At 40.6% G+C, this 15,502-nt stretch overlaps 1 protein-coding gene across 7 annotated transcripts in view; it reads left to right on the plus strand.

Moving 5' to 3' along the window:
* LOC122553571 (centrosomal protein of 170 kDa protein B-like) overlaps window positions 1-15,502 on the plus strand; it is a 97,754-nt gene that overhangs the window by 48,319 nt on the left and 33,933 nt on the right. For all 7 annotated transcript variants that reach the window (XM_043697582.1, XM_043697580.1, XM_043697585.1 and 4 more), the window contains exons 9-12: window positions 3,063-3,847; window positions 8,008-8,202; window positions 10,847-10,967; window positions 11,072-12,952. In XM_043697582.1, the coding sequence (XP_043553517.1) occupies window positions 3,063-3,847; window positions 8,008-8,202; window positions 10,847-10,967; window positions 11,072-12,952 (2,982 nt within the window). The remainder of the gene's footprint in view (window positions 1-3,062; window positions 3,848-8,007; window positions 8,203-10,846; window positions 10,968-11,071; window positions 12,953-15,502) is intronic.

Here is a 15,502-nt window from a genome sequence, read left to right on the forward strand (position 1 = left end):
GGTGCTCCGGTTTCCTCCCACAGTCCAAAGATGTGCAGGCTAGGTGAATTGGCCATGCTAAATTGCCCATTGTGTTAGGTGCATTAGTCAGAGGGGAAATGGATCTGGGTATGGGTGGGTTACTCTTCGGAGAGTCGGTATGGACTTGTTGGGCCAAAGGGCCTATTTCCACACTGTAGGGAATCTAATCTAATCATATTTCAACGCTGATGATTCCAATTGTGATTGGCAATGGGTCATCTGAGCAATGACCATCTTCAACAAGTCACAAACTAATCATTGCATTCAATGGTGTTAACTTCACCGATTGCCTGACTATCAACATCCTGGGGGTAACCATTGACCAGGAGCCAAACTGGATTAGTCATTGAAATATTGTGGCTACAAGAACAGGTTAGAAGCTAGGAATTTTACAGTGAGTAACCTAAGACCTGACTCCCCAAAGTCTGTTCACCATTGACAAAGCACAAGGTAGATATGGTATAAATACTCCCCTCTCACCTGAGTGCAGCTCCAATAACACTCAAAAAGCTTGATGCCATCCAGGACAAAGCAGCCCACTTGATTGGCAACACATCCACAAGCATCCACTCCCTCCAGCAGCAGCAGTATGGACTACCTACAAGATTCAATTCAATGGCAGTACAGAGAGATCTGGGTGTTCTTGTACACCAGTCACTGAAGGTAAGCATGCAGGTACAGCAGGTAGTGAAGAAGGCTAATAGCATGCTGGCCTTCATAACAAGAGGAATTGAGTATAGAAGCAAAGAGGTGCTTCTGCAGCTGTATAGGGCCCTGGTGAGACAACACCTGGAGTACTGTGTGCAGTTCTGGTCTCCAAATTTGAGGAAAGACATTCTGGCTATTGAGGGAGTGCAGCGTAGGTTCACGAGGTCAATTCCTGGAATGGCGGGATTACCTACATGGAAAGACTGAAGCGACTGGGCTTGTATACCCTTGAGTTTAGAAGACTGAGAGGGGATCTGATTGAGACATTTCAGATTATGAAAGGATTGGACACTCTGGCAGCAGGAAACATGTTTCCGCTGATGGGTGAGTGCCGAACCAGAGGACACAGCTTAAAAATACGGGGTAGACCATTTAGGACAGAGATGAGGAGATACTTCTTCACCCAGAGAGTGGTGGGTGTGTGGAATGCTCTGCCCCAGAGGACAGTGGAGGCCCAGTCTCTGGATTCATTTAAGAAAGAGTTGGATAGAGCTCGCAAAGATAGTGGAATCAAGGGTTATGGAGATAAGGCAGGAAGAGGATACTGATTAGGAATGATCAGCCAAGTTCATATTGAATGGCGGTGCAGGCTCGAAGGGCAGAATGGCCTACTCCTGCATCTATTGTCTATTGTCAACCGTCATGTTGCTATGGTTTGGCGAGTCCAAGCACCGCCTTCCTAACCTGCAATCTTCTTCCTGATCTCTCCGCCCCCACCCCACTCCGGCCTATCAACCTCACCTTGACTTCCTTCCACCTATCGCATTTCCAATGTCCCTCCCCCAAGTCCCTCCTCCCTACCTTTTATCTTAGTCTGCTGGACACACTTTCCTCATTCTTGAAGAAGGGCTTATGCCCGAAACGTCGATTCTCCTGTTCCTTGGATGCTGCCTGACCTGCGCTTTTCCAGCAACACAGTTTCAGCTCTGATCTCCAGCATCTGCAGTCCTCGCTTTCTCCACTGCTTTTTATTGACCAGATTCACCACAGATGTCTGAGAAATATGCACTCTCATAAGAAGAGCTGTTTCAAGCCACAACATTTCTGTAAATGATGCTCTGCTTCAGCCAATTAGGTCAGATGATGTTGAGTTAATGAGTTGAAAAGCTATATCTGTCCATCTCTATTGATTGTCACCTCGACAACAGTGCAGTGGCTAATGACTAATTGGGTATAAGGATGTCAGTGTTAATTAGGTTTAACTATCTGTGTGCAGTTTACCAAAATCAGGTCAGAATTAATTTGGTCTCTTTTTAAATTGCTACCACACAAGGTGTAGATTTCTGTTTGGGTTGCAAGCTGTGCTGGACCATACTAGTTTTGACAGGATGGAATTATGCTCATGTTCTGTGCAAGATCATGTGCATAAGCTCAAATCTCATAACTTAGAACAAGTAAACAAAATCAATCCATCTGAACTTTTTCCAGGGAAACAAAGGGGGGGGGGGGGGGAGGTGCAAATTCCACGGCAATTAGACATTCTGCAACAGTCTCATTTACTTTTTCATTAACTTCAATTGGCTTTTGGTCATTACAGTCTTCAATGACATAGCTTACTGTACTAAAGTAGAATGCACTTGTATGACTTCAGTTGACTGTTGGTCTTGTGTAACAGGGGCAGATCAATCGACAAATTAATTTGATCAACTCAATCTACTCACTACTCTGAAGTTCAAGTAAAAATGATGGCAAGTTGAATTAGAAATTTGATTCATGGTCTATGGTGCCTGAAGCTTTCTCCATAAAGTCATGATCAACCCTGATTAGGAGAAACTCCGACTTGAAGACATGATCAGTTTTGTGCATGTTATGAGGGGATTTGCAAAACTTCTTAAAAAGTCACCAGAACTCCAACCTGAAGTGTTTAAACGAGCAAATCAGAGTATACAATTCAATGAGCTTTTGTACTGGTTAATTTTGTCCTTGCCAGATTCTGGTCCTTTCTGGGCAGAAATCTTGTGGAAGCTCCATGTCTATTTTGTAAGGAATGAAGAGAAGAGTAATTCATTGTAAAGGCAGCATTCACAAAAGTGGTAGCAATATTCTTTCAAAGGTTAGTTTCTCATCAACATACCAATTTATGTAACCTTTTCATCTTTGGGCTTTCATCTACAGTAAGGTAAATGTGTATGCAGGATTGGTCTTTTTTTTTGCTGTCATGTATTTCTGCAAGTCATTTTTGTAACTTATGGTTTACTTTATTCAAGATATTTTATCAGATATAACTGATTTATTATGATCTGAGAATCTCCCTTCTGTCATGACAATATTTGAATCTATTAAAACAGCATTTTATCAACTAGAAGAAAATTATTTTTCTGTATCATTATAAGGTTGTAGACATGAAGATGGTACACAGAGTGATTCAGAAGATCAAGTTGCATCGAAGCAGCAGAAAGAAAAGGACTCTCCTCTGGAATCACAGCCAGAGCAATTCCAAATTTACAGTAAAGAAACCTCTAAGCTATGTCAGCTCCAGCATGAGGGGCAAGAAATGCCAATTGGTCAACAAGCTTTTGTTATTGAATTCTTTGATGATAATCCTCGCAAACGTAGAGCACATTCTTTCACTCAAAATGCAAATGCCATGCAGACTGATTCTTATATTGCTCTTCGCACTAAACTAGAAAAACGCAAAGGTACTTCTGCATGTGAAAAAGGGTCAGTACAACAGGCCCAATCTCTGGTCCAATCGACAAAGACTACTGCCAGTCCATCAACTCCCCAGAGGTCTAATTCACTAAAGAGAGAAAAGACAGAAGAGCGATTAAGTACCTCTGCGACTTCGAGCTCCAAAGGTTTACTTCGAAGTTTTGGGAGTGTGGGCCGAAAGAGTAAGCTTAGCCAAGAGTTTGCTGCAGAGCTGTTGAAAGAAACTACAAAAGGTTTTACAGTTGTAGACAAATCTCCAGACTGTATCCCTGTGACAATTGCACAAGTGACAGTGGCACCCTCTATACCAGCGACATCACTACCACAAGTTTCATCATCGACAACTTCAACAAAACCAGCCTCCAAACAGGGTGACCAAGATAGTCTGAGTGATACAGGTACATACACCATTGAAACAGAAACGCAGGACAAAGAGGTGGAAGAAGCTCGTAAAATGATAGATCAGGTAAGGAATGTAAATTCCTTTGAACACGTTTAAAGAAAATTTGTGATTTAATGAAATATTCCAGTGTGAAACACGTTATAGTATCTTTTTGCCAATGTAACGATGTTAGTCATGGTTATCCCGCTTCATGCTTTGGAATTACAAGTGAAAGCATTTATATATGAGAATTTGTCATGAATTCTGATGTTTTGAAGCTTGATGTTTCACTTTCGTGACATGATCAATGAGGAATATTACCCAATCTATTTTTTGCGTGGTGCTGCTGTCTGAGCAATCCCATCAACAGTCATTGTGCTGGTGTTCAGTTAGTTCACTTGGCTGGATAGCTGGTTTGTAATACAGAGTGACACTAATAGCATGGGTTCAATTCTGGTACTGGCTGAAGTCATCATGACGGTCCCACCTTCTCAATTGTACCCTTCAGATGAGGCATGGTGACCTCCGGTTAAATGCACCACCAGTGATCACTGTGTAATGACAGAGCAGCTCTACTGTCCTCTGAGATTATGGTGACTTTGCATTATCCCTATTCAGGAAGTGGATTTAGATTGTTGCAAACTGAAGGGGACTGGTTAGCATTTGCAGATAACTTTAATAATGTTTTTGCTTGTTTGCTGAATGTGAACAGTGGTAGAAATATCAGAACTATTGTTTCTGCTCAGTTCCTGGTGGGTTGCGTTCTTGAACTGCTGCAGTCCTCATAGTAATGGTGCTCCCACAATGATTAAATAGGGAAAGCAGCATTTTCTCTGAGCAATAATAAATTAGATGTTATATTTATTCATTTTAGCATGGTATGCCTCTTGGGTAACAAGTGATGTCTTCCCCTGCTAGCCCTATTTTCCAAATTTGGTGGCAGAGGTTGTCAAATCCTATTGAAATGCTGTTGCATGTCAAGAGCAGGGCTATGACTACGTAATGAGCTGTGAGTTGTTCTGGCAGATTCGTCAAATAGCTTATTTATCAGTAGCTGGTGACTAGCATTTACTTTTCATTTGGAATTGGTCTAAACCAAGATGGATTGAAATGAAAGGATATCTTTTATTTTCTCTGCCTTTCTCTTTTGCGTTGTCCTGTGCTCTATGCCGTCTTCAAAAAAGAAAGGTCAAATAACTTTCCAAACCTGTCTCTAATCATGCTATATAATGAGCTGCTAGTTTTTTAAACAAATTTTTCCTACCTTCCCTTTCTCCCTCCCACAGGAGAAGTCATGTGAGCATTGTTCAGAAAACTGGAATGACTAAGATCAGAAAGTTGAGATTGCAGGTTTCTGCTCCAACCCTCCTGTTTCATAATGCAGTAGTTTCAACAGTCAGCATACTGACACTGTGGACTGACTCATGCAGTTTTTAGTAACACAAAACTTTCGGGAGGAAAAAAAACTTTTGTTCTGCCGACAATTGCATGTGGCAGTAAGGCGCAAAGGATTCTGAAAGTTATAGGATTTATTGACTATACCTATTTATACAGTTATATTTGAGTAACATTGTGAAACTAAGTTAAGCTATCCACTGCCATGCTTCTTGCTGTTTGTTCTTTACCAATACTCCAATTCCTTCACTGGCAGTTGATTTCAGAATTTTCTAAATTGGAGAACTGCAAGAGATGTGAATTAACTTTTTAAAAATTCTAATAGAAATGTAATTCCTTAAATAATTGGATGATCAAAACTGAATCACCCTATGCACACAAATGGTTAATTAGAACAGTAGGTACAACTATCAACATGGTAAAACCAGATGGCCTCCTTCTTTAGAGATTGCAATTTCCCTTCCCACGTGGTTAAAGATGCCCTCCAACGCATCTCGTCCATATCCCGCACCTCCGCCCTCAGATCCCACCCCTCCAACCGCCCATCCTGGCACTTTCCCCTGCCACCGCAGGAACTGCAAAACCTGCGCCCACACCTCCTCCCTCACCTCTATCCAAGGCCCTAAAGGAGCTTTCCACATCCATCAATGTTTTACCTGCACATCCACCAATATCATTTATTGCATCCGTTGCTCCCGATGCAGTCTCCTCTATATTGGGGAGACTGGATGCCTCCTAGCAGAGCGCTTTAGGGAACATCTCCGGGACACCCGCACCAATCAACTTCTCCGCCCTGTGGCCCAACATTTCAACTCCCCCTCCCACTCTGCCAAGAACATGGAGGTCCTGGGCCTCCTTCACTGCCGCTCCCTCACCACCAGACACCTGGAGGAAGAACGCCTCATCTTGCACCTCGGAACACTTCAACTCCAGGGCATCAATGTGGACTTCAACGGTTTCCTCATTTCTCCTTCCCCCACTTCACCTTAGTTCCAAAAATCCAGCTCAGCACTGTCCCCATGACTTGTCCTACCTGCCTATCTTCTTTTCCACCTATCCACTCCACCCCTTCACCCTCCTCCCTGACCTATCACCTTCATCCCCTCCCCCACTCACCTATTGTACTCCATGCTACTTTCTCCCCACCCCCACCCAGCTCTAGCTTATCTCTCCACGCTTCAGGCTCTCTGCCTTTATTCCTGATGAAGGGCTTTTGCCCGAAACGTCGATTTTGCTGCTCCTCAGGTGCTGCCTGAACTGCTGTGCTCTTCCAGCACCAATAATCCAACAACTATCAACAAGGCAGCAATGTAAGGCGTGTCTTCATACAGCACAGCTAACCAATGCCTATCTGTCTGTCCTATTTGCTGGCTGAGGTTTGTTCTTGTTTTCTGCTGTGGAATGCATACCCATTGTTTTAATTAACTTCATACTATCCTTCCACACACAACATTGTTTGGAAAAGAAAGATAATTAATAAAACACACAGCAAATGCATCTACCAGGCAGTATTAGCAGATTGGTGATGTATAAACAAGCAAGAATAAGTGAAATGATTTCTATGTTCGGTCACATCTCGCTGCGTAGTAGTGAGAAAATACCTGTTTACATAAAGAGATTATGAAATTTCACATCTCTTCAACTTTATGTAAGACTCCAGCTTTAACATTTGTCATGTTTCCCCACCACAAAATTTAATTTCAATTTAATTTTACAGCTGAGTAGCACAATTAAATTAATCATTAAGAAAGCACAATTAACTATATAGCAGAGTTGAAAATTTATTCCATTTTTACAGTAACAGTAATCTAAACTTCTATGCACGGCTGTTTACATAACTGACATAATGATATTGTAGGTCACTTGAAACAAAGAGGCAGTAGCCTAGAGGTATTATTGTTGGATGGTTAATCCAGAGACCTACGTAACGTTCTGGGGTTCAGGGTTTGAATCCACCCACAACAGATTGTGGAATTTGAATTCAATACAAATCTGAAATTAATATTTAACTTAATCTGGAATTAACTAATGATGACCATGGATCCATTGTCAATTATTGGAAAATCCATCTGGTTTACTCGTGAACCTTGGGGTGGGCAACTGCCATGCATATCTGGTCTGGCCTACATATGGTTGCAGTGTAGTTGACTCTTAATTGCCTTCTGGGCAGTTAGGGATGAGCAATAAATGCTGTCTTAGCCAGTAACACACTGATCCTGTGAATGAATAAAAATGAAATTTTGCAAATAAATGCCTTACGTTGTTATGGGCTAGGTGATGCCATTGTTTTATGTTCTTAATGTTACTGTGCTGTAATTCTGCATTATGAAAACTGGGTAGTGAAGCCTGGGGCTACAATAACATTTTAAGCCAAAATTAGTATTGCAAAGTTTTCCATAACTAGAGGGATGGCAAATGCAATTCTGAGATTTTATGGATAGATTGATATTGGGTAGAAAGATGATGAAATAAAATCAGAAGATTATTGAAAATGTTACGATTTAAATCATTGATTTTGTCGATGTTTTGAGATACTTTAAATTTAGAGCAGATTCTGAAAAATATTGGCAGTGAGACTGGATGTGTATTTTGTAATCTTTTCAAATCCAAACAGTTGGGTCTGACCAGCAATATTTCAGTTTAAACATTGGGTATATTTTCATTACAAAGACTAGAAGTATGAATTCAGAATGTTGTACATACTTATTAAAGTGTATTATATTCCTAAAAGAATACAATACTCTATATATTCTTTCTGATCACTTTATCTCTCAGTCTACAGAGTTATCATTTTGCTTGCTTGAAATGCTCAGTGGCTTACTAAATCTTTCTTAAACATTTCTAACCAGGTATTTGGTGTTTTTGAATCGCCGGACTTTTCTCGTATTAGCACTGAAATTTATAGACCTGTAATAAATGATGAAAGCTATCCTGCTATAAAGAATGAACATATTGTGTGCAACCAGAATGCTAATACTTACCAGCAAGCTACTTCATTACAAGCATATCCTACAACCATTAGTGGCTCAGATACAGTGACACAGGTAACGGATAATAACATTACTAATAATTCATTTCTGGATATGTAGCCATTGACTACCATGACTACCATGTAACAATTGAATACGGAGACATCAAAGATTTCAGAGCTAATGCATCAATAATACTGTAAATATTTGATGTATAATACACTTGTCGTCATTACAGGAAAGCCAGACTATGTTGCCTTTATAACAAGGTGTTATGCCTGGCAACTGAGTTCTCGTGCATTTATTCCTTAATTACGATCATCAAAACAGATCAACAAGACATTATCAGATTAGTTGTTTTAGGATCCATTGCAAACTTGCCATTCATTTGCTTATAAAATAACAGCAGCCCACTGATGGAAACCTTTAATGTAGGAAAGCACGTGGAGACACTTCATAAAAAGTGCATTTATAAAGGAAATAAAAGCTCAAATGGTTTTTAAGGGCTTTTTTGGAGGAAGGCCAGCAATGTTTAGAGAGGGAATTCCAGAGCCTTGGGCCTACACAGCCTTTAGTAGTGGGAGAAAACTAAAGGAGAAATGCACAGGGACAGGGTATGTTTCTGGGAGAAAAGAAAATAATGTAGATAATTGAAGAGCAGTGATAAGTAAGCATGAGTTGCTATGGGATAATATATGGAAGCAGAGCTTAGGATGGTACAGTAATATAGAATCTATGTGGAGAGAGGTTGTCCATGACAGCATTGGAATAATCATATCTAGAGATGAACAGAGAGTGGATGAATGTTTCAGCAAGATACGGATTGAGGTAACACAGCCAGTAATGATCTAACAGAGGTGGAAGTAGGTGACATTTGCAATGGAGAAGACATGGAACCTCGTAACTGTCTAAAGACAATGCGATTGCAGGCAGTCATGTCCACAGGAGTAAATCTATTTCTGGGGTAAAATTGAAAGTAGTGGGGTAAATAGGGGTGTGGTCACTGGACAAATGCCTCAGAGAAACACGCTATTGCTGAGACATCGATTTGAATTCACCATGGCAGATGGTGAAATTTGAATTCACTCAGTATATCTGGAATTTTAAAAAAAATGGCTCAACTGCTGTCAATTGTCATCAAAAATAATCTCGTTCACTAATGTCGTAAAGAGGAGGAAATAATTTATGAGTCCTACCTGGTCTGGCCTCCCTATGTCTACAGTCATGCAGTTATGTGGTTAACTTTTAACTGTCCTCCTGAAGTAACTCAAGCAAGTCACTCAGTTTGAAGGGAGTTAGGGATAAGTAATGGTATCATTGCACACAATGCTCACATCCCATCAAAGAATGAAGAAAAAGAAAATGTTGGTGTAAAATTGAATTTACCCATGTTCTATTTCCATTTGGATGCATGCACACTACCTTGGGAGGTGCCAAATTCCCCTCCGTAGATCTGCTGTCACCTTCTCTTTGTGTGCAGCTCACTCCCTCATTTACCTGACCTCCTGCTTCCTCCCCATGTCCTTCCAGGCTAGCTTATTTCTCCCTCTCCTTGACATGCCTTGTTCATCTCTGCTCTACTCCCACTTCCTCTCCCCCTCAAACCTTTTCACAGCTCATTCACTTTGCTGTCCCCTTTCCTTCTCCTTGTCTGCCTTCTCACCATGCACCACCACCTCCAAGACAATCACTTTTCTTTGTCTTCTGGAGTTCAATTTCTTACATTTTAAATTTCTCTTATCTTCTAATTCTGTATTTCTGAGATTATTTTACATCTAATAGGTAGTCAGCGCTAAACCTCATCGTCATCATCTCATGTTTGACTTCCTTTAGCATATTGATGATTGGTTTCTGTCATATCCCTCCCTCAATCAGTGCTCATTACTTGAAATGTGATCTACCCACTCTCCTATGACCTGACCCTAAAGCACTGACTGTCATTTCTTGTAACTTATTGTTTCAGAGTGCAGACTCCTCATTCTTACAGGCACCTACTCACTCACTCACTCCAGTGTTTGTGCCTTTTCTGTACTCGTGCCTAATGTCTCTTGTTCATGCCAATTAACCTGCAACAATTGCCTTTGCCACTCGATGACGTGGAAACGTGCCATTCATGCAAATCTTTGTCTAGTGCCTGTGTATCAGTTTGCAAAGTGCATAAAGTTGTATTTAAAAATGTTTGTGCAGTTTATAGCAGTTTTAAAATATATATATATATTTATATGTGCTATTTTTGAGAAAAAAATTCTTCACCTACAATATAGTTTTTGTACTTTTGCATGCTTCCTTATGACATCTGATTCATTTGTATTATAAATTGAAAGGTTTGTATAGTTGCATTTTATTAAATATTGGGCATAAGTACTAGCTAACTTCAAGTTTTAGTTTTCATGCATGGAGGACTATAATCAGAAACGTGTATCTCTGTGTGTGAGCGTGTGTGTTTCACACTTCTCTGAAGTCCCAATTGTTAATGCTAATTTCTATTTGCTTTGCACTGTTTAGTTTTCACGTTGTAGAATATGCTAACTTTCTAAGATATTGTCAAAATGAAGATTGCCATGAACTTTGGTGATACTTTTCTATTATTCCATTTCAAGAAATTCTTAATCCTGTATGAATGAGAATTTGATGTAATCACAAACCCCTTTTGTCATGCAAAGTTCTACATAGTAAACTTTAAATAAGTATATTATTTTCTCTTGATGCAAACATCCAGATGCGTCCAGTTGGTCCTATATCCCAAGGGACACAAAAGTGGGTCTCTAGATGGGCAAGTCTTGCTGATGGCTATAATGGTACTGCGCCAGTTAGCACATTGCATGACCTTCAACAAGGGAGTGAGTATTAAATTTGGTGCAAAAGTGTTGGTGATAAAAGTTGTCAAGTAAAATATTGCCTTGTTCTTCTGACAATCCACCATTTTTTGCTTTTCTCTTAACAGCTGGAGCTATCGTTGATATTGGAAATTTTGTTAAGAATATGGAAACTCTGGATTCAGATGCAGCATCAACAACAAGCCAGTCTTCGCGAAAACGTCGGACACTCCCACAATTGCCAGGAAGTGAAAAGCTGGATAGCTCAAGATCAAAAGATTTCCATCAGCAACGTGCTTTTTCCAGCAGCGAATCCACAAAGAAGTTGGACCTGGAACTGCACTCTCTTCCACAGAATCATGAAAAGTTGCATATACATGAAGAAAAAGACTTGGAGCCCGACAGCTTGAGTGATAAGTCTGATGATTCTTCACATGTTCAAAGAGGGAAGGGGAGAAAATGTAGAATCTCAAAGGTCACTAGAAGGTTACATCCAGGGCAGATGTGGGATGATCATGACAGATCTGAAGCTCGGCAATGGGTAACAGAGACAAATGCGCAAAGCGCCAACAAAGAGTTACCAGCCCTGAGCAGTGCTGTATGTGGCACAGAATATGATCTAAAATCTGCTTCCTACAGCACTACAAAAGAATTGGAAAGCTCCTCAGCACAATTGAGAGCTAAAGAAATGCCAGCAAAGTTTGAGCGAAAGCCAAAGGACCAGGAGTTTGGATCAAAATCAACAATTATTACATCATCTGCAAGATGGTCATCTGTCCCTGATACAGTCCAGCCTGCTTTGGGAAACAAAGATATAATCCACTCCATAAGTAAAGTGGGTCAAATAACTCATAGGAGCCCCTCCCAAGAAAGAAAGAAAACGTTTACAAAAGAGTCTCGATCGCCTGTTATCAGACGAGAGAGTTTTACTAAAGACAGGCCAAGTATTGATAACATGATCAATAAAATTCCTAATATTTCAAGCCAGCCACCCTTCAAAGATAATGCACACGGTTCCTACAATATAGATTACACTGAGGATACGCACCTCATTCTTAAAGACACTGAAGCTGCAGTGGCAGCCTTGGAGGCAAAACTTCAGTCTCAAGATCACCATTTTGGCCAACAAGAAAGTCACCCCTACGCCCAAGGGGAATCGCCCTCTGGGGAATCAGATAATGACACCACAAGCTCGGTAAGCTTGAAAAGTAAAAGTGCCACGAGTCCTGCACAGCGACAGAGCAGCAGTAATCGTGTACCCAAAGGGAAATCAGCTCCTCCAGTACAAGATCTCTCCCAGCCAGCCAATGCTCTGGAAAGGCTGACAGAGAAACGCAGAGCCCAGCTATCAGACGCGACCAGCAAACCGGATTACAGCAGGCGCTTCCAGCTGAAGCGCAGTACAGGTTCTCGTGGCTCCACAGACTTTACAGATGATGAAAGATCCTCCAGCCTTCCATATTTGCCAACTGCTGATGTAGGCTCTTCTGATCAGGAGCAATGTCAGACCAGTAAATCTCTGCTACGGAAAAAGTTTTCCAGTTCTGTGCGCACAAAAGAGGATTCAAGCAAAAGCACAAAATCTTCTGTTCAAACAACCTTAACCCGTTCAAACAGCCTGTCAACACCCAGGCCCACCAGAGCATCTTTACTGCGCCGAGCCCGCCTGGGGGATGCGTCAGATAATGAAAGCGCTGATGTGGATAAAGCCTCGTTAGCTTCAGAAATATCCACCACCAGTTCAACTTCCTCAAAGCAGCCAGCAGATAAGAAGTTATCGCGGCTTGACCAGCTAGCTTTGCCGCGGAAGCGCGCAGGGTCTCTCACTGTAAATAGTGACACAGAAACCTCTGTGATGAGAAGCAATTTCAGTACCCGAAGTATTGATATGACTAATACTAGTCGAAAGTCATCTAGTATTGATGTGAAAGCGTCATCCAAGAAAAGTGCCGGAGGTTCAGTGAAGCAAACATCTCGAGTCCGTGCTAGTGCTGCAAAATCATCTTCCAGTGAGTATACATCACAAGGACATCTAATGCATCACTATTGAGACAAACTTTTTCAAAAGTGAACACACAATTGTTTCAATGCTTTGTAATGAAAATTTAGGATTTAAAAAATCCTAGTTTAACACAATTAATGTACAGGTTGGTGCATTGTCTGTGTCCATTGGTGGTAACTTCTCATTTGGATCTAAATCTATTACTTCTGTCTCCCCTTTTGTTTTTCCAGATCCCCTCATTCCTTTCATCTTCATTACAGGCCTTCCTGTCACCAGCCCGCTCTCCCATCATGATACCTTGTTACCTTAATTTATCATTTTTCCAGAAGATTTGAGAATCCTTTTGAGTAAACTTTGATTTCTTTCTGCCTTACAGTATTTTTCAAAGATATTGGCCACTGTAGCATTCTCCTCTCACATCGACACTTCACTCTTTCAAGATAATCTCAACAACCTCCCTTCTGCTGTGCTCACTGTCACACTGCTGACCCTTTGCATTTTGCTAGCTGTCAGCAATTGTCCTCTACCTTAGTATTTCCCTCAGGAATGTTCATTTTACTTTCATGAACACAGCAATTCAGATATGGATGCATACATTAACTCATGGAAGACATTTCCCCCTCAGTGTTTGGCTGTATTTTCTACCACGTGCCCTGACCAATTCATTCCAACACCAAATGATAGACAGATATTTAAATATGTCATTTGTGACTAAATGGCAACACTGTCTTCTCTGAGTCAGAAAGTTGAAATCCAGTCTCACTTGAAATGTTAGCATGAAGTCTAAACGGACGCTCTGATGAAATACTGAATGAGCTCTGTTTTGTCCTATCTTTTAGATGAAACATTAAACCTGGGGTCTGTTTCTCCCGAAAGGGAGAAAATATCCCTTTGTTATATTTCAAAGAAAAGCAGAGAAATTGTCTAAATATTCTCCTAGTATTTATCTCATGGTTGACATCATTAAATGGGTTCCACCTTTTCATCTGTCTATCAAAATTCTTCTCATCTGCTGTACTCTGAAGTTTTCTCCTTGTCAGATCAGTTAACAAGACAAATGTGAAATGTAAAAATAAAACTGGAATTTTTTTGGGTGTAAAAGGGTTAGAATCATGCCAATGTGAAGCTGATGCAAGATGAGAATCAAGTTATTCTGAAGAATGTCCAGCCCTCTAAAATCTATAGTGACATTTCCATTGTGCACCAATCTACCATACAGTGCTCCAAGGCATGAGGGCTAGTATAGGATGGTAGCTTAATAATCAAGATCATTTATTTGCAGCAATGTCCAGTAATTATAGAAAACAATGTAAAAGATATTCTGAGGCATCTGCAACTCTAAGAATTGTCATTCAGCAGATTATTTTTCAATCCTCCTATTGAGTATCTGGATAAGGCTAGTGGAGCCTTGCACTACAAACCAACTGGGGTCTCCAGCATCTTTGCAATTTACTGCCTGCTGCAAAATACCCCGTTGGTAGGCTTACTTATTCCAGAAATAAAGGGTTTTATGAGCCATCTGGTATGTGGTGTGGAAATGTGTTTCCATCCCAGTGCCATGAAAAATATGTGAAGGAATGGGAGAAATTAGCTCAAGACAACAAGGAACAAAAAAAACAACAGTGGTTTCAATGAGTAAACATTGGAATATCAACCAAAGGCCCTTGGCACCTTTTGATCTTAACCAGCAGCCTCAAAGCGACCCTAATTATCAAAGATGACTTCAAATTTCTTCATAAAACAGAAATCTTTAACCCTCCCTCCCCCAGCTTTGGTTTCTATGCTCAAAACTAAATCTGTAATTGTTTGGTGAAACCATATTTGCTTTTCATAACAATTCCCGTCTTTACTACTACTACCACCATCACTTTTTGTTGTTATATTGACCCTTTGTTAGTTAACTTGCTTGCTGAAATCCTAATTCAGTACTTCCAATGATTCATGCTCATATGAGGTTTAGTAATAGATAGGTATGTCAGTTTCACTGAACCTTAGAGCTCTGAGGGGATTCTCGTTTGAGACTTGCTTTCAGTAGCCATTCTCCTGAAGTGGTGCAAGGTCCTCTATCAATATCTGAAATTTTCTGATGCCTGTGTCAGATGGTGCCTTTGAAAAATAGGCTGAATGCTTTCTCTGAAATGTCTGACCATTCTTTGGAATATGCTGATGCTGATGATATCATTACAAACAAATTATGTTCTCACTCAGTTTAGAAGTTATGAGGAAGTCTAGTATTCGGGGGAGTTCTTGATTCGGCATCTCTATTTACACTGACTCTCTTTGAGATATACCTTTTCATGTATTGTTTGGGTGTTCATGGGCTGATAGAGATGATAGCAACTGTCATTTAACTTCCAGAACCCTTAGTGACCATCCCGTAGAGTTCCCTGTTTTTAGTGCCCATAAGGAAGAAAATGTTACCCGCAATGTCTTCACATTGCTCTCGTTGCCGTCATTCCTGGTTTCTTATCAATTGCAGGAAAATTCGGCAAAAGGCCAAAAGTATTAGATAAATAAAACCAAAGTGTGGGAGAAATTCAATAGGTACTGGTGGTTT

Source organism: Chiloscyllium plagiosum, chromosome 10, assembly GCF_004010195.1.
Source record: "Chiloscyllium plagiosum isolate BGI_BamShark_2017 chromosome 10, ASM401019v2, whole genome shotgun sequence".
NCBI lineage: Eukaryota > Metazoa > Chordata > Chondrichthyes > Orectolobiformes > Hemiscylliidae > Chiloscyllium > Chiloscyllium plagiosum.